This window comes from Schistocerca gregaria, chromosome 4 (genome assembly GCF_023897955.1).
Source record: "Schistocerca gregaria isolate iqSchGreg1 chromosome 4, iqSchGreg1.2, whole genome shotgun sequence".
Classification (NCBI taxonomy): domain Eukaryota; kingdom Metazoa; phylum Arthropoda; class Insecta; order Orthoptera; family Acrididae; genus Schistocerca; species Schistocerca gregaria.
The window spans coordinates 327,356,371-327,379,926 of record NC_064923.1 but is presented as its reverse complement, the minus strand read 5'-3'; the positions used below and the strand labels follow the sequence as shown (position 1 = coordinate 327,379,926).

The 23,556-nt window shown below is 44.4% G+C and overlaps 1 protein-coding gene across 3 annotated transcripts in view; it reads right to left on the bottom strand.

Annotated features, from left to right (window-relative positions):
• The window catches only part of LOC126365742 (DNA-directed RNA polymerase III subunit RPC6), an 89,473-nt gene that overhangs the window by 38,495 nt on the left and 27,422 nt on the right, over positions 1-23,556 (bottom strand). For all 3 annotated transcript variants that reach the window (XM_050008193.1, XM_050008195.1, XM_050008194.1), the window contains one exon: positions 9,797-9,914. In XM_050008193.1, the coding sequence (XP_049864150.1) occupies positions 9,797-9,914 (118 nt within the window). The remainder of the gene's footprint in view (positions 1-9,796; positions 9,915-23,556) is intronic.

The following is a 23,556-nucleotide window of genomic DNA, read 5'->3' as shown; positions in this document are numbered from 1 at the left end:
AAAATCTTAAGTACTAACATCAACATCTTTTGTAATGAGCTGTTTTTGAATGAAGAAAGCAAACCAAATGGTATGTGTTTTTCATTAAAACCACTGATGTTATTTAATTACAACAAAACATAGCACATTTGGTGACAAAAATGTGCATTTACTTGGAGTCACAAGACAGATTTAAAATACCTTCACTAATTTCAGAAATAACCTCAGAAAAAAGTAGGCCTCTTGAAAGAAATGTGTAAACCAGGAAGAAGAATAACAATAAGGTGGGAGGAATTGAGTAAACCAACACTGTAGGTGACCACCGATAAAATCTGGTTCTACTATATTCATTATTGTCGGTTATTACCCACTGTGTTGTATCTATTATCTTATAGGTATTTTGTGATTTTTCTTTTGAGAAATATATAAGTATATAGCATACAAACTGTCAGCGACTGACTATTTTCTTCTTCTTACTGTTCATAATTTCTAACATATAAACTACTTTTTGAGTGCCAATATATACTAGAATAAATAAAACTTCGTTAAAACGCCACACTGTATAATGTACTTGTGATGAGACAGTTGCAATTCCTGAAATCCATTGCCAAGGCCTCTGGCATGCTGAGAAGCACCGCAGTCCTGGGTCCGTAAATAAACCATGAAAATCTGCTCCATTATGCCACACACAAACTGACCCGGCTTGCAGGCAGATCAGATAGACTATATCCAACAGACAGGGCCTGCACATTAGTCGAAACCAAATGGGTTTAGATAGGCATCTACTGAGACAAAAATGAGATTTTTCCAGTGGTCCTCCCCCCCCCCCCCCCCCCCTTCAAATTTCCCTTATGTGTGTGAAATCCCCTTACATTCCCTGATTTCCAGAACCTGTGGCAACCCTGGCAATTCAATATGTCATATTTACAGTGAGTAGCAATCTATCCTTTCCATGAATGTTAAAACAAACATAGGCACCAGAAGTAGATAATATGAAGATTTACTCAATACTGTTTGCGGACAAAAATTTGTGTGATACTTACATCCACATAAAAATGTCTAAGACTGTATCAAATTGCTAAAACATTGATTAAAGTATATTTGTGTGATAATTAAGATTCTTATTGCTTGGTGGAATGGACAAAATTTTGGGCCTCATTCAAAATTTCCTGGTAAGTCAGCAATTTCCACATAAGATCAGCTGTCGATGAAGGATAAGGGATCAAATATTGACTGATAGCTAAGCACCTGTGTGGGCAAAATAAATGAGATCTGCATACAAGGGTCTTATCTGCATCTGGAGCATTAAAATTTTGTAAACCACTTTAACTTGTCCAGTATACTCGAGCTCTAATGGTATGATTGTCCAAGTCTAACATTTTTGTCTGCCGAAATCTGATCTCGTTACAGACATTCTGTTCACAAAGAATATCAAGTCAAATGAAGTCATGTTACAAGCTGTTATCACATATTGCACTGGTTTAAAGTTAGCCATAACATTTATTTAGCAAGTTATGTTAATTCATCACAGTCCTTTTAATCTGCTATGCTTCTCAGTGTAATAGTGCTGCACCGAGTACTTTTAAATATATTTAAGATTTTTGTTGATAGGTGCACTGATTTTTGGTAACTAAAACTATTTGTGTTGTGTGTCATATCACAAACAGGAGTCAACAAATGAAGTGAAGAGTCCAATGGCTGTTTGTTTTGATTTGCTTTAGGGTGCACGACAACTGGGGCATTATGCACCCATGTCAAAACTACAGAACACGAAGACATAGAGGAGTTATAAAATGACTATACATCAATCCCAATTGATATACGAGAAGACAGCTAAAAACAGGGATGTGGAGAAAGGGCTACAAAAGATACCATATGGAAACAGAGGTCCAAAACTAAAAATTAAATGGCCTACACCATATTGCTTTTATGGATAAAAAGTACAATGCGGTTGTCACCTCGCGCATCATTTGCGAAAATGGCTGATAATTTAGACGGTGAACTCAAATGAGAATGTAAAAATTTAAAAAACGGACAGTCCATCAGGAAGTGGCAGACAGTTGAAACTCTGGGGAAACGTACAAAGTGGTGGGGGAGTGCCACTTATCAAATGATGACAGCTAAAAAGGCAGTGCCCAATATGTAACCTAACTAAAACAACCTCCTCCTGGTGGGAGGGCCGAGAGGAGGTCGTCCAAGCAACCACTGGGAGAGGCTTAATAATCTGGAGCTTATTCCCATGAAGGGAGGACCAATGGTGATGCCAAAGGGACACCATCTCCTGGCAGATGGCAACACAGAGATCATTGAAGGGAATATAGGAACTAGTGTGCCGAGGTACGAGGACTACAGCCTTGGCGTCAGCCTCGTTTCCTGGCAGACCAACATGACCAGGAACCCACATAAACATCAAAGAGGTTCCACCAAGAGGAATCAAGTGACGGTTTTCCTGGACCCGTTGCACTATGGGATGGATGGTGTACAGCACACATAGACTTTGAAGGGTGCTGAGTGAGTCTGAGCAGAGGACACAATTGAAAAGTTTATGACGCTGGATGTACCTCGGCACACTAGTTCCTATACTCCCTTCAATGATCTCTGTGTTGCCATCTGTCAGGAGGTGGTGTCCCTTTGGCATTGTCATTGGTCCTCCCTTCATGCGAATAGGCTCCAGATTATTAAGCCTCTCCCAGTGGTTTGGAAGACCTTCTCTTGGCCCTCCCACCAGGAGGAGGTCATTTTAGTTAGGTTACGTATTGGGCACTGCTTTTTTAGCCATCATTTGATAAGTGGCACTCCCTCCACCACTTGACACAGGGCGAAGATCTCAGCTGTAAATACTGAGCAGTGTGCTGGAGGCCGATATCAAAAAACGTGGGCACCAATGACGAAGGCGCACCTGACACCAGTCAGTCGGAGAGCCACCAGTGTACACAAAGGTACTATCGCGAAGTTCCATGTGAATATCATGAAACTGAAGGAGATAGTGGAAGGCTACAGTTGTGTTCTTAAGAAGCAAATGAAGGCCAAGGTTAGCACGGGCCATTTCACAAAGCCAAGGTGGTGAAGGGCTCACACCCTCCAAGAAAGTTGCAGGTAGTGTGAAGTTAAGCTTCCAGAGCAAGTGCCAAAAGCAAACTTCAGGAAGTAACAGAGAAGAGGGAAGCGCCCCATCTGGCGATCAAAGGAATCATCAAAGGAGGAGGCATAGGACGGGTGGCCACACATGGCAGACAAACAGCATGCATACCTGCTAAGGAGAAACTCACAATGATAGGACAGTGGTAGTTTAGCAGCTCCTGCACACAGACACTCAACCGGACTAGTGTACAAAGCCACCAGTGGCCAAACGGATGCCACGATGTTGGATAGTGTTGATACTGTGTAAGATGGATGGACATGCTGAAGCATAAACAAAACACCCATAGTCTAGTTTCGAATGGACAAGGGACAAGTACAAATAGAGGAGTATAGTTCGAATTACACTCCAAGAAGTACCATTGAGGACACACAGGACACTGAGGGCCTGCTCACAGCGAGCTGCCAGGTAAGAGACATGGGAGAACCAAGAATGTTTCTTATTGAACATGAGCCCCAGGAATTTCGTAGTTTCAATAAACGGCAGAGGAACAGGCCCAAGATGTAAAGATGATGGGAGAAACAAACTGTGCCACCAGAATTTCATACAAGTGGTTTTGTTAGTGGAAAAACGAAAGCCACTGTCGATGTTCCAGGAGTAAAAAAAAAAATCAAGACATTGCTGAAGATGCCGCTCAGGGAGACAGGTCTGTGGAGAACTACAATATATTGCAAAATCGTCAACAAAAAGGGAGCTGGAGATGTCCGGCAGGATACAGGTCATTATAAGGTTAAGAGGACAACACTCAGGACAGAACCCTGAGGCACACTGGTTTCCTAGATAAAGGTGTGCGACAAAGCATAAAATTCCTGAAGGAAACAGGGCACGTGGCCATGGAAGCCCCACAAGTAAAGCCTACGGAGGACACCAGTTCTCCAGCAGGTGTTGTAGGCCTTGTCCAAATTGAAAAACACGACCGCAGTCTGGGATTTCCACAGAAAACCATCCATGACATGTGAGAACAGAATAACAAGATGGTCAACTACAGAACACCATGCTCAAAATCCACAGTGTGCGCTGATATGAAACTTCCTGGCAGATTAAAACTGTGTGCCCGACCGAGACTCGAACTCGGGACCTTTGCCTTTCGCGGGCAAGTGGCTTGGTAGAGCACTTGCTCATGAAAGGCAAAGGTCCTGAGTTCGAGTCTCACTCGGGCACACAGTTTTAATCTGCCAGGAAGTTTCATTAGTAAATTTCAAGACTCGAGCCACCGTAACAGCCGGGCATGAACCATACTTCCCATCACCTTGCAAACACAGCTGGTGAGAGAGATCGGACGGTAGCTAGAAGGAAGGTTTTTGTCTTTACCAGGAGTGTGGGTATGACGGTGGCTTCACAACAACGTCTGGGAAATGTGGCCTCTGCCCAGATACGGTTGTGTTTATTAAGCACCAAGTGTTTGCCCACAAGAGAAAGGCACTGTAACATCTGAATATGGACACCATCTGGCCCTGGGGTGGACAATCGGGATGAACTGAGAGGATAATCTAGCTCCCTCATACTAAAGGCAGCATTGTAGCACTAATGATTATGAGAAAAGAAGGGCAACACCCGAGCTTTCTCCACCTGCTTCTAATGGAGGAAGGCAGGGTGATAGAGGGAAGAGCTCAAAATTGCTGCAAAATGGCGGCCCTAGGTGTTGGAGATAGCAACAGGGTCCACAATGACATTATCTGCTACTGTCAGGCTCGAAATTGGCAAATGGATCATGGTCCAAGAGAGTCATCAGAGGTTGGCCCACAGGACAGAGGAAGGGGTGGAACTGTTAAAAGAACTAGTGAATGAGATCATGCAAGCTTTTTTCACTACCCTGAAGAATGCGACAACACTTTGCACACATCTGTTTATAATGAATGCAGTTTGCCATCATAGAATGATGGTTAAAAATGCAGAGAGCATTTTATGCGCACAAATTGCTTAGAGACATGCCTTAGTCCACCAAGGGACTGGGACTCTTGTGTGGTAAAGACGAAGTGAAATGAATTAAATGTTCTGCAGCAGTGAGGATAACGTTTATAAGATATTCCACCTGGTCATCACAACTGGGGAAATCTTGTTCATCGAAGGTCACCAGCGAGGAGTAAAGCCACTAGTCAGCCTTGGTAAGCTGCCATTTGGGTAAACATACAAGTGGGGTAGGAGTCAGTAAACGAATAGCACATGGGAAATGGCTGCTCGAGTAGGTTCCAGAAAGAGTGGACCACTCAAGACGAAAGGTAAGCTGGGCAATGGAGAAGGATAGGTCCAAATGGGAATAGGTTTGCATGAAGTCGAAAAGGAATGTGCGTGCTCCAGTGTTAAGGCAGAAGAGGTTGAGTTGATTATGAAGATCAGTCAAGAGGACACCTCTCTGACAGGTTCGGGGAAAACCCCAAAGGGGATGATGAGCACTCCAGTTGCTGAGCAGCAGAAATGGGGGAGGTAGCTGCCCAATAAGCTGAAGGAAATCAGCCCTAGTGACACTGAATGATGGAGGGATATAAATGGTACAAAGGGAGAAAGGCAAGTGAGGAAGGAAAAGGTGAACTGCAACAACTTGAAGATGGGTAGTCAGGGAGATGGGTTGACTATTGAACATCATCCTGTATGAGCAGCATGATGCCCCCATGAGATGGAATGCCGACCTCAGTGGGAAGATAAAAACGAACTGTGGAAAATGAAATGTGGAAGCTCACAGTGGTCGTGAGGATGCAATTTTGTTTCCTGAAAGCAGAGTACAAGGGGGTGCTGTGATACTAAAAGCAGCTGTAAATCCTCTTTGTGCAACCAAAAGCCACAAACATTCCATTGGAGGAGAGTCATGATGAGGAAGAAATGAAGGGATATCACCTCGGCAGCTCCCGAGTGACAGTCTGCGAAGACTTGGTGCTACAGGGCACAGAAACATCAGGATCCTGCTCCATGAGATCCACAGAAGCATAGGCTTGCTTGTGCTGTTGGTATGTGGAGTCCACCGCAGAAAAATGATTGGTGGTATACACCGGCTTCAGGGAGGTCAGCTGTGCTAAGGTATCACGTAGCGACACCATTGAAGAGGATCTTTCAGTTGGGGGAGAAGACTGCCTTTCTTGGACTTCTTCGAGCCTTTCCAGTTAGCAGAGGAAGGCTCAGGTGTTGTTTGGCTGGAGGGATGTAGGAAGTCTTTCACAGGAGTGCTCCTCTTGTCCTTTCTGACCTACTGGTTGTGTACTGTTTGATGGCTTGGTGCACAGCTGGACGGGGTACGGCAATGCTACCTTGACACTGGGTGATTTCACAACTTCAGAGTTGAATTTGAGGTCCCACGTCTGCATGGCCATGTCCTTTATGGAGTGATAGGTAACAAGAACAGAACTATAAGCGCCAGATGGTAGAACATAGGGTTTGTGACTAGCTAACAACTTGAAACTTCCAGGCAGCTTAAAACTGTGTGCCGGACCGAGACTCGAACTCGGGACATTTGCCTTTCGCGGGCAAGTGCTCTACCAACTGAGCTACCCAAGCACGACACATGCCCCGTCCTCACAGCTTTACTTCTGCCAGTACATCGTCTCCTACCTTCCAAACTTAACAGATCTATCCTGTGAACCTTTAATCTGCCAGGAAATTTCATATCAGCACACACTCCACTGCAGAGTGAAAATCTCATTCTGGAAACATCCCCCAGGCTGTGGCTAAGCCATGTCTCCACAATATCCTTCCTTTCAGAAGTGCTAGTTCTGCAAGGTTCGCAAGAGAGCTTCTGTTAAGTTTGGAAGGTAGGAGACGATGTACTGGCAGAAGTAAAGCTGTGAGGACGGGGCGTGAGTCATGCTTGGGTAGCTCAAAGGCAAAGGTCCCGAGTTCGAGTCTCGGTACAGAAGACTGTACACTAAAGCCAATGTAGTGGCACTCCATTCCAAACAGGTAGTAACAGTGGCTTGTTACATAACATCCAGGCTCATTATTATTATTATTATTATTATTATTATTATTATTAAATCAAATTAAGAACTAAGCACATAAAAAGATGTAACAAAAATTGGTGAAATATGTTAATAAATATGTAATGAAGCAGTTATTTGTAAAATCCAAAATTTAATTTTTTTGCTAGATAATGTAAGTTTACAGATGGGCTAATCAAACATTAATTCTTAATCAGTTCACTTCTGCTACAAAGTACTGAAGTACAAGCGTCTTCTATTCAAGCATTTAAGTCACAATGGAATGGGATGCACAATTAATTACATTATATTACATTGTTCCAAACATTCTGTTGGTATGCAGTCTCCTGTCTGACTAACCTTCACAAGGAGTCAATGGTGCATACTTATATGCCAGTAATATTTATGTGCTAAGAATAATATTCTCATGGGGATCTACAATTTCCCCATTCAATAAGCAAGACAAAATAACCAGATTTAAGTATCTTGGAGTCTTATTCTGCATGGTTTGCAGTTTGGTTGAAACTACATACCCACTTCACCTGGTACAACGCTGACCTTCCAAACAGCATCTTCCATTATCTCCGTAGCCTCTCAGAGAGGCATACTTGAAGTCTTCAGTTTCCTGATACTATCGGAAAAACCAACTGAACTGACTTGCTATGTGTGAAACTGAACTGAGCACTAAACTGTTTCATGCTGACTAGGATCCACTCACAGACATTACAGGATCACAAGAAAAGTTCTCCATAACTGACTTCACAGCTTCAAAGTGAGAGAGCCAGAAGTACATCAGACAGCTGCTGCTTGTAGTATTGTAAAAAAATAAGAACATTTCAAGAAAATCTTCTTCCTTGCTGATATCAGTGTATTTACTTCTGGGGATTGACATTTAACTGTCTCTGCCACTCATTGCAATGCACAAACTGTACATGTAACATGCACTAACTTACGATTAAATACATTAAGTAATTTCTCTGCTTTCAACATTTATGGAGCTGCATCTGTGTACATCAGTAGGACCCTCTTCTTTTACGCCATCTGACCTAGTACCTAGGTACATCATAAAAATGAATCTGGCAACAGGTGAATTATTTGTTGTCCCCAAATATTTACAATAAATTAAGTAGGGCTTGGAAACAGCCTCAGAGTCCAACTTGCCCACAATTAGATTAGCAATGAAACAGTATATGTTGTCTCATTATCAGAAATCCATATGGGTGATTTGTCAATGTCAGCACTGATTTTTTCTAATATATCAACATAGTAAGAATTTAGGTAACTCTTCCTGAGAGTGGACTCATTGGGAATGCGCAGGTCTGGTATTTCTGTAAGAAATGTTTAAATTTAGGTACCTGAAGTTTGTTCCAGGATATGTGTCACAGCAACCAACAGTTTTTTGTAAAATTTACTATTTGTATTTATTACTTTTCCTGCAACTGTGTAAGTAGAATCCGTTTCTTTGAAGAAATCTATTGGTAATTCCTAACACGTAGGCTGCTTTGTAAATGACATTCGGTTTGAGATTTCATCATACATCCTATATGTTTATCACATGTCTGGCTGAAGACTATTTTACCATTGGTTGTTGTTAAGTGCTTTCAATAGACATTCATGTTATCAGCTTTGATGACAATTAAGACACAACCGGTGCCATGGCTAACTTAAATGCAACTGATTGCTACACATTGTGTAGCATTTGAGAAAAAGAAAGGACAGCATGTTCAGAACTTGTGCAATTTAGTTTGGAGTGTAATGCGATTGATGACAGTATGAGAAACACAATAATAAACTTAACTTTCTTTTCCTTTCTCGCTATGCAACAGAAATGTATGAGACTGATGAAAATGTATAATAATTCCACAGTAATATTACAATCTATAAAATTATGTAATTTAAAACTTTGAAGTAAGGGTTCTTTCAGTGTAATTTGTTGACATTTTAGATTTTTCTCTTTTTTAAAAAATTACGCATACAAAGGAACAGAATACGTAAATATATAATATCCAGACTCTAATAATACTGTTGAAGATTAGTAATAATAATAATAATAATAATAATAATAATAATAATAACAACAATAATAACTTGCATGAACGGCTATATGAACCGAAACACAAGCTTAATAAGACTTGCATACATCCATTCGGTGTCACTTACTTTGAGATGGATTTTTTTTTCCCTTATACTTTGTACACCCTTGTGATCAAGACAAAAAAGGGGAAGGGAAAGAGTGTTATAGTTTAACATCCTGTTGATGATGAGGTTATTGGCGACTGAGCACAAACTAGGATTGGGAAGGAAACTGGACAACAGAATTATCACAAGTACAAGATAGCAACCATAGAAACCCCAATTCTGGAGGGCAAATGGGTATTAGAACCACTCTTCTCCTGGATCCTAGTGCAGTTCTTACCAAACATTGTGAAGAGTATGGAAAATTATAAAATGTATTAGAGAGTTTAAAGAATACCAGTTTGTGTTGCATATGATGTCACGTGCATGCCCAGTCATAACTGTGCCTCCCTCAATGAATTCCTGTACGTTTTGACTACTTGTAAGTGCTATACCAAAGACTAAAAATTATTACTACTAAATACTGACAAATTTGAATACATTTAATGACCTCCACATTTAATTAGCACCCTCTAAATACAGATGTTTCATCCTTATCTATGAATGCAAAAGTCTATCAACATTTATTACTACCCATCTGATATTATTCTAGATACAGCTTTTGTAGAGACCTAGCAAAAGATTACAAACAACTAACCTGTGCTAGTAACTTGTTTATTACAGTGGCTCTCTGTTGTGGCTGCAAATCCGGCATTTCATTTTGTATATCTTTGTCAGAAATACCCTTTGGTATTTTCTGTGCCAAGGCAATAATCCTAGAACAAATTAGCAAAAGAGAAGACAAAGTATAATCTGACACTCTGAAAGCATAAGAGGGTATTAGAGTAACAAAAGGAAGGAAACCATAACAATCCAACAAGAGCTGCTGAAGCTCCACTTGATATGTAACTGGATAGAGTGGCGGACAGTTATCATGTGGTAATGTGCTACAGCACATGGTAAATATCAAACTAAAATTACGCCATTTCTCTTTGAATGCGAGTCACAAATCATTCCATTTCTCTTGGAATGCGTGCTGGTGTGCGCATACATGGATGAAAACACATTTTGTAGTGCTCACTCACAATAACTACAAACCAGTGTCAAGTGCTGAAATGATGGTCAGCCACATTATGATCAACTCGGAGGAGGGACGAGACTGCCTGTGGATATCTGCGCATGCTCTGATGTGATGCGATCCCTTCCAGCACCGTGAGTGCTACATTGCTCACAGCACCAGACCAGCATTTTTCTTTTGAAACCATAGAGTATGAGGGATTTCTGAGGAGCAGTTGACAGAATGGCACCTCGGCCAAGTGGTCAAGAGCACTGATTGTCAATTTGTTGGCTCAGTTTGTTTTGTTTTATTTCCCACGACATTAAACTACTTATTCAACTTATAAATGTAAAATTGATATATTCAATTTAGTAACAATTACTACCTTTGTAAGTCAAAAGGTTACAGATAAAAATGAAATGTCATGTGATGAGGGCCTCCTGTCGGGTAGACCGTTCGCCTGGATGGTAAAAAAAGCGATTATATGAGGAAATTTACTATGAAAGTGTTTTCTGTTGATGAAATGTTCTTGATCTGCTAAAGAGGCCCTTTTCCAGTAGATGCTTAAAGGAGAAAGTGAGAGTTAAAAGAGTTAGGTAAATTTATTTCATATGTAAATCTAACAAAAGAAGGGCATGGGACAAGCCTCACCAATATGCCTCAAACTGTGCAAGCAGTAGCAGGTAGATGCCCTTTCAAGTTCCTTGAATAATTTGTGTGAGAGGGCTGTAGGAAAAGGTAAAATGCTGTCTGAAGATTAACAAGCAGAGTATGTTTAGTAGAATTCACGTATCAGTAGGGTAGCCCAGTGATAAAGCCCACTGATGGGTAATTCATAGATTTGGGTTTAATTCCTGCAGTTATCATCATTTTCCTTCTTTTTTCATTTTATTTTATTCCTCACAATGCTAAATAATTAATTAAACATTTAAATATATTTAAACAGTTCAGTTTACACATGTAAATATAATATATTCAATTTAGTTACTGTTACTAATGTAAGTGATAAGGCTAGGCCACCACATTGTAGCACACTGGTAAGATTATACTAGACTGCATACATAAGCTTTCATATTTTGCTTGAAGCCTTAATTATAACAAATGGCATTTCAGTGATACGTTTAGACAGTTTCAAACAAAAATAACTGTAACACTTCTTCTAACAAGGGACATTCCCCATACCACCTCCCTCAGATTTAGTGATAAGAGGCCACAGTGTGTACCCCATCAAAAAACTGAACACAGATCAAGCATGCAAATAGGAAGGAATACTGAACTGTGAAAAAAAAAAAAAAAAAAGCAAACTGGAAATAGTGAATGGTCCAAGAACAAGAAGTGCAATATAGAGCAGCTGAAAGAGCAAATGGCGTTGTGGTTAAGTGGCTACAGTGTTGAACTGGGTGGGTGAGCACCACTCAAACCTCCAATGGGCAAACACTGTTTTTTATTTTTTCCCCTTAATCCTTTATTCAAATCTGTGTCTGTGTCATGGAGTATTTGCAACAGTGAGGTGCTGAAATGATGGTCAGCCACGTTATGATCAGCTCAGAGAAGGGACGAGACTGCCTGTGATTAACTGAGCATGCTCTGATGTGGTGCGATCTCTTCCAGCACCGTGAGTGCTACATTGCTCACAGCACCAGGCCAGCATTTTTCTTGTGAAAGCATATAGCAAGAGGGATTTCTGAGAAGCAGTTGACATAATGGCACCTTGGCCAAGTGGTCAAGAGCACTGACTGTCAATGACGGTTGATTCTGCACATCTACTCTGTTAGCAGCCAAAAGGAAGTGGCTTTTGAATGGGAAACTTAAAACGTTTGATTACGAGGTGACAAGTCAACTGAATGGTCCTCTGGTTGGTTGGTTGGTTGGTTGGTTGGTTGGTTGGTTGGGTGTGGGATTGAAGGGACCAGACTGCTAAGGTCATCGGTCCCTTGTTCCACGATAAAATCACACGGAATAAAAACTGTCAGTCGTTAAAAACGGAGAACTGAGACAAGGGACGACACAATACAAGAAAGACAGACAAAGACCAGACAAACGGAACTGAAATCACACCGAGTGTGAAGGTGGGTGGCCGACCATGAAAATAAGGAAAAGCCAACCACCAAATGACATTAAAACCCACAGTTTAAAACCACAGGCCAAAGGCCCAAGTCAATACAGGAAATAAAAGGACAAACACTCAAATCATACGATAAAAACCCCCTGCCCGAATAAAACTCAACACGAGGTCTGCCATAGCAACGTCATCACATAAAAGGGCAGGGAGGGTATCAGGCAGCGCAAACGTCTGCCTGAGTCCTGTTAAAAGCGGGCAGTCCACCAAAATGTGGACCACCGTCAGAGCTGCCCCGCAGCGACATAGCGGTGGGTCCTCCCGGCGCAACAAATGGCCGTGCGTCAGCCACGTGTGGCCAACGCGCAGCCGGCAGAGGACGACAGAGTCCTTCCGAGAGGCCCGCATGGAGGAGCGCCACACACCGGTCGTCTCCTTCACCGCCCGAAGTTTGTTGGGCGTGGGCAGGGTGCGCCACTCGTCACCCCAGGCACCAAGCACTTTCTGGCGCAAAAGCAACAGGAGATCACACTCCATAAGGCCGAGTTCCAGAGCCGGTGAACTCACTGCCTGTTTAGCCAGCGTGTCAACCCGCTCATTGCCCGGGATGCCGACATGACCTGGGGTCCAAACAAAGACCACGGAGCGGCCGCAACGGGCAAGAGCATGGAGCGACTCGTGGATGGCCATCACCAGACGGGAACGAGGAAAGCACTGGTCAAGAGCTCGTAAACCACTCAGGGAGTCACTACAGATGACAAAGGACTCACCTGAGCGGGAGCGGATATACTCTAGGGCGCGATAGATGGCAACCAACTCGGCAGTGTATACACTGTTCCCGGGTGCCAGCGACCGTTGCTCACAATGATCCTCTAGAGTAAGAGTGTAACCAGTGCGACCAGAGACCATCGAACCGTCGGTATAGGCCACGGCAGATCCGGGAAACTCGGCAAGGAGAGAAACAAAGCGGCGGCGGAGGGCCGGAGGAGGGACCGAGTCTTTCGGACCCTGTGCCAAATCCAGCCGAATGCATGGTCGGCGCACACACCAAGGGGGCAGACAGAGATTGGCCCGGAAAACAGGCGGGAGAGGAAAAAACTCAATCCCACACAGTAGAGCCCGGATGCGAACCGCGATCGTACTCCCTGACCGGGGCCGCCTGTCTGGAAGATGGACGATCGAGTGCGGGAACAGGAGACGGTAGTTGGGATGCCCTGGCAAGCTACAAACGTGGGCAGCATAAGCGGCCAGAAGTCGGTCGCGCCGGATCCGCAATGGAGGAACACCAGCCTCCACAAGTAAGCTGTCAACAGGGCTTGTCCGAAATGCTCCTGTGGCGAGTCGGATCCGGCAGTGATGGATGGGATCCAGCAATTGCAATGCTGATGGCGAAGCCGAACCACAAGCCACACACCCATAATCAATGCGGGACTGGATCAGTGCTTGATACAGCCGGAGAAGGGTGGACCGATCGGCACCCCATCCGGTGTGGCTAAGGCAACGGAGAGCGTTTAAATGCCGCCAGCATGTTTGTTTAAGCTGCCTAATATGAAGCAGCCAAGTCAACCGGGCATCAAATACCAGTCCCAAGAACCGATGCGTCTCTACCACAGCAAGAGGTTCACCGTCAAGGTAAAGGCGTGGCTCAGGGTGAACCGTGCGACGCCGGCAGAAATGCATAACGCAGGTCTTAGCGGCCGAAAACTGGAAGCCGTGCGCTACAGCCCACGACTGCGCCTTGCGGATAGTGCCCTGCAGCTGGCGCTCAGCAACTGCAATGCCAGCGGATCTGTAGTAGAGGCAGAAGTCGTCTGCATACAACGAAGCTGCGACGGACGATCCCACCGCCTCAGCGAGCCCATTGATCGCAATTAAAAACAGGGAGACACTGAGGACAGACCCCTGTGGGACCCCATTCTCCTGGACCCGGGAGGAACTATGGGACGCAGCAACTTGCACGCGGAAGGAACGATACGACAGAAAATTCTGAATAAAAATCGGGAGCGGGGCCCTAAGACCCCACCCATGAAGTGTGGGGCCAGGATGTGATATCGCCAAGTCGTATCGTACGCCTTCCGCATGTCGAAGAAGACGGCAACCAGATGTTGGCAGCGTGCAAAGGCTGTACGGACGGCAGACTCTAGGGAGACCAGATTATCGACGGCAGAGTGGCCTTTACGGAACCCACCCTGAGACGGAGCCAGAAGGCCTCGAGACTCGAGGAGCCAACTCAACCTCCGGCTCACCATACGTTCTAGCAACTTGCAAAGAACGTTGGTGAGGCTTATGGGGCGATAACTGTCCACCTCCAGCGGGTTCTTGCCAGGTTTCAACACGGGGAGGACGATGCTTTCTCGCCATTGAGACGGGAACACACCCTCAACCCAGATGCGGTTGAAAACATCTAGGAGGCGTCGCTGGCTATTCACAGAGAGGTGTTTCAGCATCTGGCTGTGGATGCAGTCTGGCCCAGGAGCCGTATCAGGGCAAGCAGATAGTGCACTCTGGAATTCCCAGTCGCTGAAAGGAGCATTGTACGACTCCGCGTGGCGCGTGTGAAAGGAAAGCCTCCAACTTTCCAACCGCTCTTTCTGGGAGCGGAAGGCCAGTGGGTAATTCGTAGATGCGGAACACTGAGCAAAATGCGCTGCTAACCGGTCCGCAATCGTGTCGGAGTCAGGACACACCACTCCATTCAGCGAAAGCCCAGGGACAGAGACAGGTGGCCAATAGCCATGGAGTCACCTAATCTTAGCCCAAACCTGCGATGCAGAGGTACGGACGCCAATGGTGGAAACATACCGTTCCCAGCACTCCTGCTTCCGTTGGTGAATAAGGCGTTGGGCACGGGCACGGGCACGGAGCTGTTTAAAAACGATGAGGTTCTCCAAGGACGGGTGCCGCTTATGGCGTTGAAGAGCCCGCCGGCGATCTCTAATCGCCTCTGCGATCTCGGGCGCCCACCAAGGCACAATCCTCCGCCGAGGGGACCCGGATGAACAGGGAATCGCAGATGCCGCCGCAGAAACGATGCCGGTGGTGACCGACTGAACCACCGCATCAATGGTGTCATGGGAAGGAGTGCGATAGTGGCGAGAGAGGAGAACAAGCCCCAATCAGCCTTATTCAGAGCCCATCTGGAGGGGCGTTCAGAAGAGTGACGCTGTGGTAGTGACAGAAAGATGGGGAAATGGTCACTACCACATAGGTCGTCATGGACACTCCAGTGGATGGATGGTGAAAGTCCAGGGCTGCAGATAGAAAGGTCGATGGCCGAAAATGTGCCAAGGACTACGCTGAAATGTGTCGGCTCTCCCGTGTTTAAGAGGCAGAGGTCAAGCTGCGAGAGAAGAGTCTCGACATCTCTACCCCGGCCAGTAATCGCGGCGCTACCCCACAGGGGGTTATGGGCGTTAAGGTCGCCCAGTAACACAAAAGGAGAAGGCAGTTGTGCTATCAATGCAGCCAACACATGACGCGAGACATCACCATCTGGCGGAAGATACAAACTGCAGACAGTAATAGGCTGAGGCGTCCACATCCTTACAGCGACAGCCTCTAAAGGCGTGTGAAGAGGTACACATTCGCTGTAGACAGAGTTAAGGATGTAGACGCAGACTCCACCAGTGACCCTCTCATAAGCTGCCCGGTTCTTGTAATAACCCCGATACCCACGTAGGGCAGGGGTCCGCATTGCCGGAAACCAAGTTTCCTGTAGGGCAATGCAGAGGAAAGGGTGACTGCTGATGAGTTGGCGAAGCTCAGCAAGGTGGTGGAAAAAAGCGCTGCAGTTCCACTGGAGTATCGCTTTGTCCATGTCCAAAAAAAGGCGTGAAGGGACCGAGGAGGCAGATCACGCCACTGGGTCACCTGCTGCCACCGATGGAGGACCAGTACAATCTGCTTCCATGGTGTCCGAGGGTCCGGCGAGATCCAGGTCCTCAGCGGACGCCCGGATCTCCACCTTATCCCCGGACGCAGGGCCTGTAGGGAGCAGTGGGGTGGATGCCACCGCGTGTTCCTTGGCCTTAGAGGTCTTTTTCTTCGTCTTGTCTCTCTGGTCCTTGGGTTTCATTGGCTGGGAGGGCTCCAGCGAGTCAGTCTCCGGGACGGAGGAGGAGCGGGAAGCCCTGCGACCAGCCACTGGTCTGCTTTTCTTCCATTGGCTGACGTCACCCTTCCCAGAAGCGGAAACCTGGGAAGGAAGGGACCCAAGGGACCCTTTCCGTGCTATTCGAGCCGGGGAAGTTTGAGGCTTCCCCAGCTTAGAAGTGGGGACTGATGTCCCCGATGGTTGGGGGGTTGCTGCTCCTGAGGCAGGTAGTGCAGGAGCAGCAGGGAGTGAAGTGCCCCCCACCATCAAGGGGTCAGGTGTAGCATTCCGGCTCTGAGAGGTGGCAGTCTGAGGGAGAGCTAATGGGGCCATAACAGTAGTAGCCGCGGCGTAAGAGGCAGTCATTCGAACAGGATGGAGGCGTTCGAACTTCTGCCTGGCCTCAGTGTACGTCAGGCGGTCCAGGGTCTTATACTCCATGATTTTGCGCTCTTTCTGGAAGATCCTGCAGTCCGGCGAGCAAGGCGAGTGGTGCTCTCCGCAGTTTACACAGATGGGAGGCGGAGCACATGGAGTATTGGGATGTGATGGGCGTCCACAATCTCGACATGTGAGGCTGGAATTACAGCGGGAAGACATATGCCCGAACTTCCAGCACTTAAAGCACCGCATCGGGGGAGGGATATATAGCTTGACGTCACAACGATAGACCATCACCTTGACCTTCTCAGGTAAAGTATCACCCTCGAAGGCCAAGATGAAGGCACCGGTGGCAACCTGCTTATCCCTTGGACCACGATGTACGCGCCGGACGAAGTGAACACCTCGCCGCTCTAAATTGGCGCGAAGCTCGACATCGGACTGCAATAGAAGGTCCCGATGGAATATTATGCCCTGGACCATATTAAGACTCTTATGGGGCGTGATTGTAACCGGAACATCCCCCAGCTTGTTACAATCGAGTAACCGGCGGGACTGGGCGGAAGACGCCGATTTGATCAAAACCGAGCCCGAGCGCATTTTGGACAAGCCCTCCACCCCCCCGAACTTGTCCTCTAAGTGCTCGACGAAGAACTGAGGCTTCATGGATGTAAAGGATTCACCATCAGCTCTCGTACACACCAGGTAGCGGGGCGAGTATGTTTCGCTGGCATCCTTAGTCTTTCGTTCCTCCCATTGTGTAGCCAGGGAGGGGAACGATTTGGGGTCATATGTAGTTGCGTTGTATTGAGCCCTGGAACGCTTAGAGACTGCTGGCGGCTGGCCACCAGCAAGAAATGATGTACCACGCTTCATTGCGGGTCATCCGCCCTGATGCCACCTACTCCGACCAAGGGCCCTCCCCACGGGCGCCACCCAGCCTCAGCAACGACCACCTGGCAGGATGGCCATTGCCGGGAGTCCCAATGCCCCAAGGAGATAGGCATCTACTCCTTGGCATACGTGGGGAGTTAACGGCGCTGGCATCAGCAGAGCGATCCCTGTGTAGTCAGGGGGCTACAACCAACAGGGTACATGGCGGCCCCACCACAACGGACTGGCTACCGTGCTGGATTTCAGGTGATGTAGTCCAATATCGTCATTGGCGCATAAATCGACACAGCGTAGCAGACTGCAATAAACTGCACCCAAGAACAAATCCACGCCCAAGAGATGGTAGGTGAGCGGGACTGCTACGCGATGACGACAAACCTGGCTAGAGATGGTAATGCATGATGGACACATCGCTCCTTGTAAGGCGCCCTTCCCCAATCGGCTCGCTCTTCGGAAAATTTAGAAGGATGGAGGTCAAACCCGTTAGGGGACCATCTCACAAGGCCAAAACGTTTGAGACTCCTTTTAGTCGCCTCTTACGACAGGCAGGAATACCGTGGGCTATTCTTACCCCCGAACCCACAGGGGGGAGTCCTCTGGAAAAGACGTCTTGTGTCATACAAGGCATTAGTGACAGCATATGTCTCATATGATAGGAATATCTTATCGATGCAGCTAATTTGTATGACTGGTAAGTGAGTGTGATACGCCTCCTTTCCCGATCAAGGTGTTCAGATGAATGTGAATGTAATCATCTCCCAAGGAAATGATGAAAGCATAATAGTTTGTCACATAAGCTGCAACAAATGAATGCAACAGTTTCACAATCAGATAGTTTCTCTGTTGTATTTTTTTAATTTTCTGAAGTTGCATTCCATTTTGAAATTTCTGGCTCTTGAATTCCTTCATTGTAACACAGTTCACACTCGTGTGTTCGTTGTCTCAAAACTTGAAAATCTGTGTATGCAGCTTTCAGTGTCCTTCGTTCATTTCACATGATTGATTTATATACATGGTATATTTTATTTATTGTGTTTCTTCTTTAATACTCCACCCTCCATACATTTTAGGTGCTTCCTGTATTGTGGCACAATAGCTAGCAACAGAGTCGGAAGTGAGTAAATGTATCCATAATAGCTTCCGTCACACATCTTTATTTTCTGTCATACATCATCATTTTTTAAGTTTCAACAACTGGCATGCTATTAACGCAGGAACAACTAGCTGGAAACAATTGTGGAGCAACTGAAAATTTATTACTTTCAGCAAGAGGGAAACAGCCACTGAAGGCACGGGTGTTTCTAATTATTGTTTTAAGAAGAGTATGGCAACATTATGTTCTTATGACAAAGGCAGTCTCTTTTTACTCATTTAACCATATACAATTAAAGGGAGACGAAAATTTACTCATTTAACCATATACAATTAAAGGGAGATGAAAATATAATAGTCATGAGTGACTGGAATTCAGTAGTAGGAAAAGGGAGAGAAGGAAATATAGTAGGTGAATATGGACTGGGGCAAAGAAAAGAAAGAGGAAGCCGCATGGTAGAATTTTGCACAGAGCACAACTTAATCGTAGGTAACACTTGGTTCAAGAATCATAAAAGAAGGCTGTATACATGGAAGAAGCCTGGAGATACTAAAAGGTATCAGATAGATTATATAATGGTAAGACAGAGATTTAGGAACCAGGTTTTAAATTGTAAGACATTTCCAGGGGCAGATGTGGACTCTGACCACAATCTATTGGTTGTGACCTGTAGGTTAAAACTGAAGAAACTGCAAAAAGGAGGGAACTTAAGGAGATATGACCTGGATAAACTGAAAGAACCAGAGGTTGTACAGAGTTTCAGGGAGAGCGTAAGGGAACAATTGACAGGAATGGGGGAAACAAATACAGTAGAAGAAAAATGGGTAGCTTTGATGGATGAAGTAGTGAAGGCAGCAGATAATCAAGTAGGTAAAAAGACGAGGGCTAGTAGAAATCCTTGGGTAACAGAAGAAATATTGAATTTAATTGATGAAAGGAGAAAATATAAAAATGCAGTAAATGAAGTAGGCAAAAAGGAATACAGACGTCTCAAAAATGAGATCGACAGGAAGTGCAAAATGGCTAAGCAGGGATGGCTAGAGGACAAATGTAAGGATGTAGAGGCTTATCTCACTAGGGGTAAGATAGATACTGCCTACAGGAAAATTAAAGAGACCTTTGGAGATAAGAGAACCACTTGTATGAACATCAAGGGCTCAGATGGAAACCCAGTTCTAAGCAAAGAAGGAAAAGCAGAAAGGTGGAAGGAGTATATAGAGGGCCTATACAAGGGCGATGTACTTGTGGACAATATTATGGAAATGGAAGAGGATGTAGATGAAGATGAAATGGGAAATACGATACTGCTTGAAGAGTTTGACAGAGCACTGAAAGACCTGTGGCGAAACAAGGCCACCGAAGTAGACAACATTCCATTGGAACTACTGACGGCCTTGGGAGAGCCAGTCCTGACAAAACTCTACCATCTGGTGAGTAACATGTATGAGACAGGTGAAATGCCCTCAAACTTCAAGAAGAATATAATAATTCCAATCCCAAAGAAAGCAGGTGTTGTCATGTGAAAATTACCGAACTATCAGTTTAATAAGTCACAGCTGCAAAATACTAACACGAATTCTTTACAGACGAATGGAAAAACTAGTAGAAGCTGACCTCGGGGAAGATCAGTTTGGATTTCGTAGAAATGTTGGAACACGTGAGGCAATACTGACCCTACGACTTATCTTAGGAGAAAGATTAAGGAAAGGCAAACCTACGTTTATAGCATTTTTAGACTTAGAGAAAGCTTTTGACAATGTTCACTGGAATACTCTCTTTCAAATTCTGAAGGTGGGAGGGATAAAATACAGGGAGCGAAAGGCTATTTACAATTTGTACAGAAACCAGATGGCAGTTATAAGAGTCGAGGGACATGAAAGGGAAGCAGTTGTTGGGAAGGGAGTAAGACAAGGTTGTAGCCTCTCCCCGATGTTATTCTATCTCTATATTGAGCAAGCAGTGAAGGAAACAAAAGAAAAATTCGGAGTAGGTATTAAAATCCATGGAGAAGAAATAAAAACTTTGAGGTTCGCCAATGACATCGTAATTCTGTTGGAGACAGCAAAGGACTTGGAAGAGCAGTTGAACGGAATGGATAGTGTCTTGAGAGGAGGATATAAGATGAACATCAACAAAAGCAAAACGAGGATAATGGAATGTAGTCAAATTAAGTCGGGTGATGCTTAGGGAATTAGATTAGGAAATGACACACTTAAAGTAGTAAAGGAGTTTTGCTATTTGGGGAGCAAAATAACTGATGATTGTCGAAGTAGAGAGGATATAAAATGTAGACTGGCAATGGCAAGGAAAGCGTTTCTGAAGAAGAGAAATTTGTTAACATCGAGTATAGATTTAAGTGTCAGGAAGATATTTCAGAAAGTATTTGTATGGAGTGTAGCCATGTATGGAAGTGAAACATGGACGATGGATAGTTTGGACTAGAAAAGAATAGAAGCTTTCGAAATGTGGTGCTACAGAAGAATGCTGAAGATTAAATGGGTAGATCACATAACTAATGGGGAAGTATTGAACAGGATTGGGGAGAAGAGAAGTTTGTGGCACAACTTGACCAGAAGAAGGGATCGGTTCGTAGGACATGTTCTGAGGCATCAAGGGATCACCAATTTAGTATTGGAGAGCGGCGTAGAGGGTAAAAATCGTAGAGGGAGACCAAGAGATGACTACACTAAGCAGATTCAGAAGGATGTAGGTTGCACTAGGTACTGGGAGATGAAGAAGCTTGCACAGGATAGAGTAGCATGGAGAGCTGCATCAAACCAGTCTCAGGACTGAAGACCACAACAACAACACAATTAAATTCGTTGTGCACCTTGTAGATCATAAAAATAATGTACACATCTCATTATCAATTTCAGTAGTTTCCTCTTGGGTATTTACTATTACAATAAGCCTTCAATAACCACTTCTTCTAAATAATTGCTACTTCAAGACAGGAAATCTTGTGTTCCATCATCTACATCATTTGCTTCCTTCTGACAATCAGTTAATGAAAATTTAATAAAAATCTAGTCATCACAAAATGCAGAATTTAGTATGTAATATGAAAACTAAAGAATAGGCATAGCATGTAGTCTTCTTATGTGAACAATATATCGTCAGTCTAATTGCAAGAATTAAGGAGCTGTCTGTGAAGTAATGTGGACTAAACTGTGATACTGATATTAGCTGTGGTGGCAGACTGATCTGTAGTGTAGGCTGAGGTCTACATTAGATTGAAAGGTGATAATCTGGTTGTGAGTTGGTGAGACCACCTAATGTGAAAGCCAAATGATGGTTGTGGTAACAGACTGACCTGTGGCATAGCCTAATGTTTATGTTAGTACAATATTTAACCACCTCTGCAACAATTAACACACTTTTCATGATAAAAACTAGAACTGAAAGGCAAATTCCATAGACATATGTTAGATAGTGCACGAGTTTCCACTGATTATTCTGATGCATAATGTGTACATTCGAGGTGTGTGAGAAACGTCATGAGGTTGGTTGATTCTTTATCTACCAAAGTTTTTTTTAATTTTTTTCAAACAAAAATACTGCCCCCTTCAGGATAGTTCCCTTTGGCAGCTACACACCAGCAGAGTCATTGTTCCCAATCTCCGTAGCAGTGCTGAAAGGCTTCAACTGGTAGAGCCTTTAAAATGTCAGTCAAATTCTTTTGATAGTTCTCCAGAGTCCCAAAATGACATCCTTTTATGGTATTTTTCAATTTCATGGAAAGAAAAATGTCACAAGGACTCAGTCCAGGTGAACAGGCGGGCTGTGGAGTAAAAGGAGTGCCTTTTGAGCTCAAAAATTCTGTGAAGGAAGTGGCTGTGTGACATGGGACATTGTGCTGCAGCAACCACTTCTCTGCAATGTGCAGCCTCATTCGATTCACCCTTTTCCTGAGCCTTTCAAGGACATCTTTGTAAAACATTTTACTGACAGTTTTTCCTCGAAAAACAAATTCTGTGTGCACAATACACCCTACTGTCAGAAAGGGAAGTTAGCTTTGTTTCAATCGTTGATTTGCTCGTTCAAGCTTTTTTCGGCTGAGATGTCTCAGAGAGCCACTCCTCACTTTGCCACTTTGTCTCTCGATCAAACCTGAAAACACATGTTCAGCACCTATGATCAAATGACTCAACCATTCATAGACATTGGCAATCCTCTCAAGACGATCAATGCACACATTTTTTTGATTGTCCTTCCACTCTGTTGTGATGTTTTTTTGGCACCATTTTTGCAGAAACCTTTCGCATGTGCAAATCTTCAGTCAAAATTTGATGTACGGTGAAAGTGTTTAACAGGTCACGCATCACTCTTATTGTTAAACATCGGTCTAATCTCCTAAGAGCATGCACACGTTCAACGTTTTCATTAGTTTTTGGAGTTGAAGGTCTCCCTGTGTGAGGTTCATCTTCAACATATTGTTGGCCTTTCAAAAATAATCTGTGCGAGCACAAAAATTGTACTCTTGGTAAAGAATTTTCCCCATAGGCCTATTTAAGCTTTCCAAATGTCAAACTCATGGATTCCAGAAGTTTAGCACAAAACTTGATTGCAAAACATTGCTCTACACTTCGCTGTTTTATTTTCTTAACACACAACAAAAACACAAGTTCACTGAAGGCACTCTCACAAATCACATGATGGCTGCACGGATCTGAAACTTGGAATGAGCATCTGGAAGGGATGAACACACCAATCTACAAAAGTGAAACAACACAGCACTGCCAGATCACTCAGTGTTGTCTGTCTCATTACTTTTCCCACATTTATAGCGTACATAAACTAACAAAAATGCAAGGGAAGTTCATTATGTAACTTTTACTGCC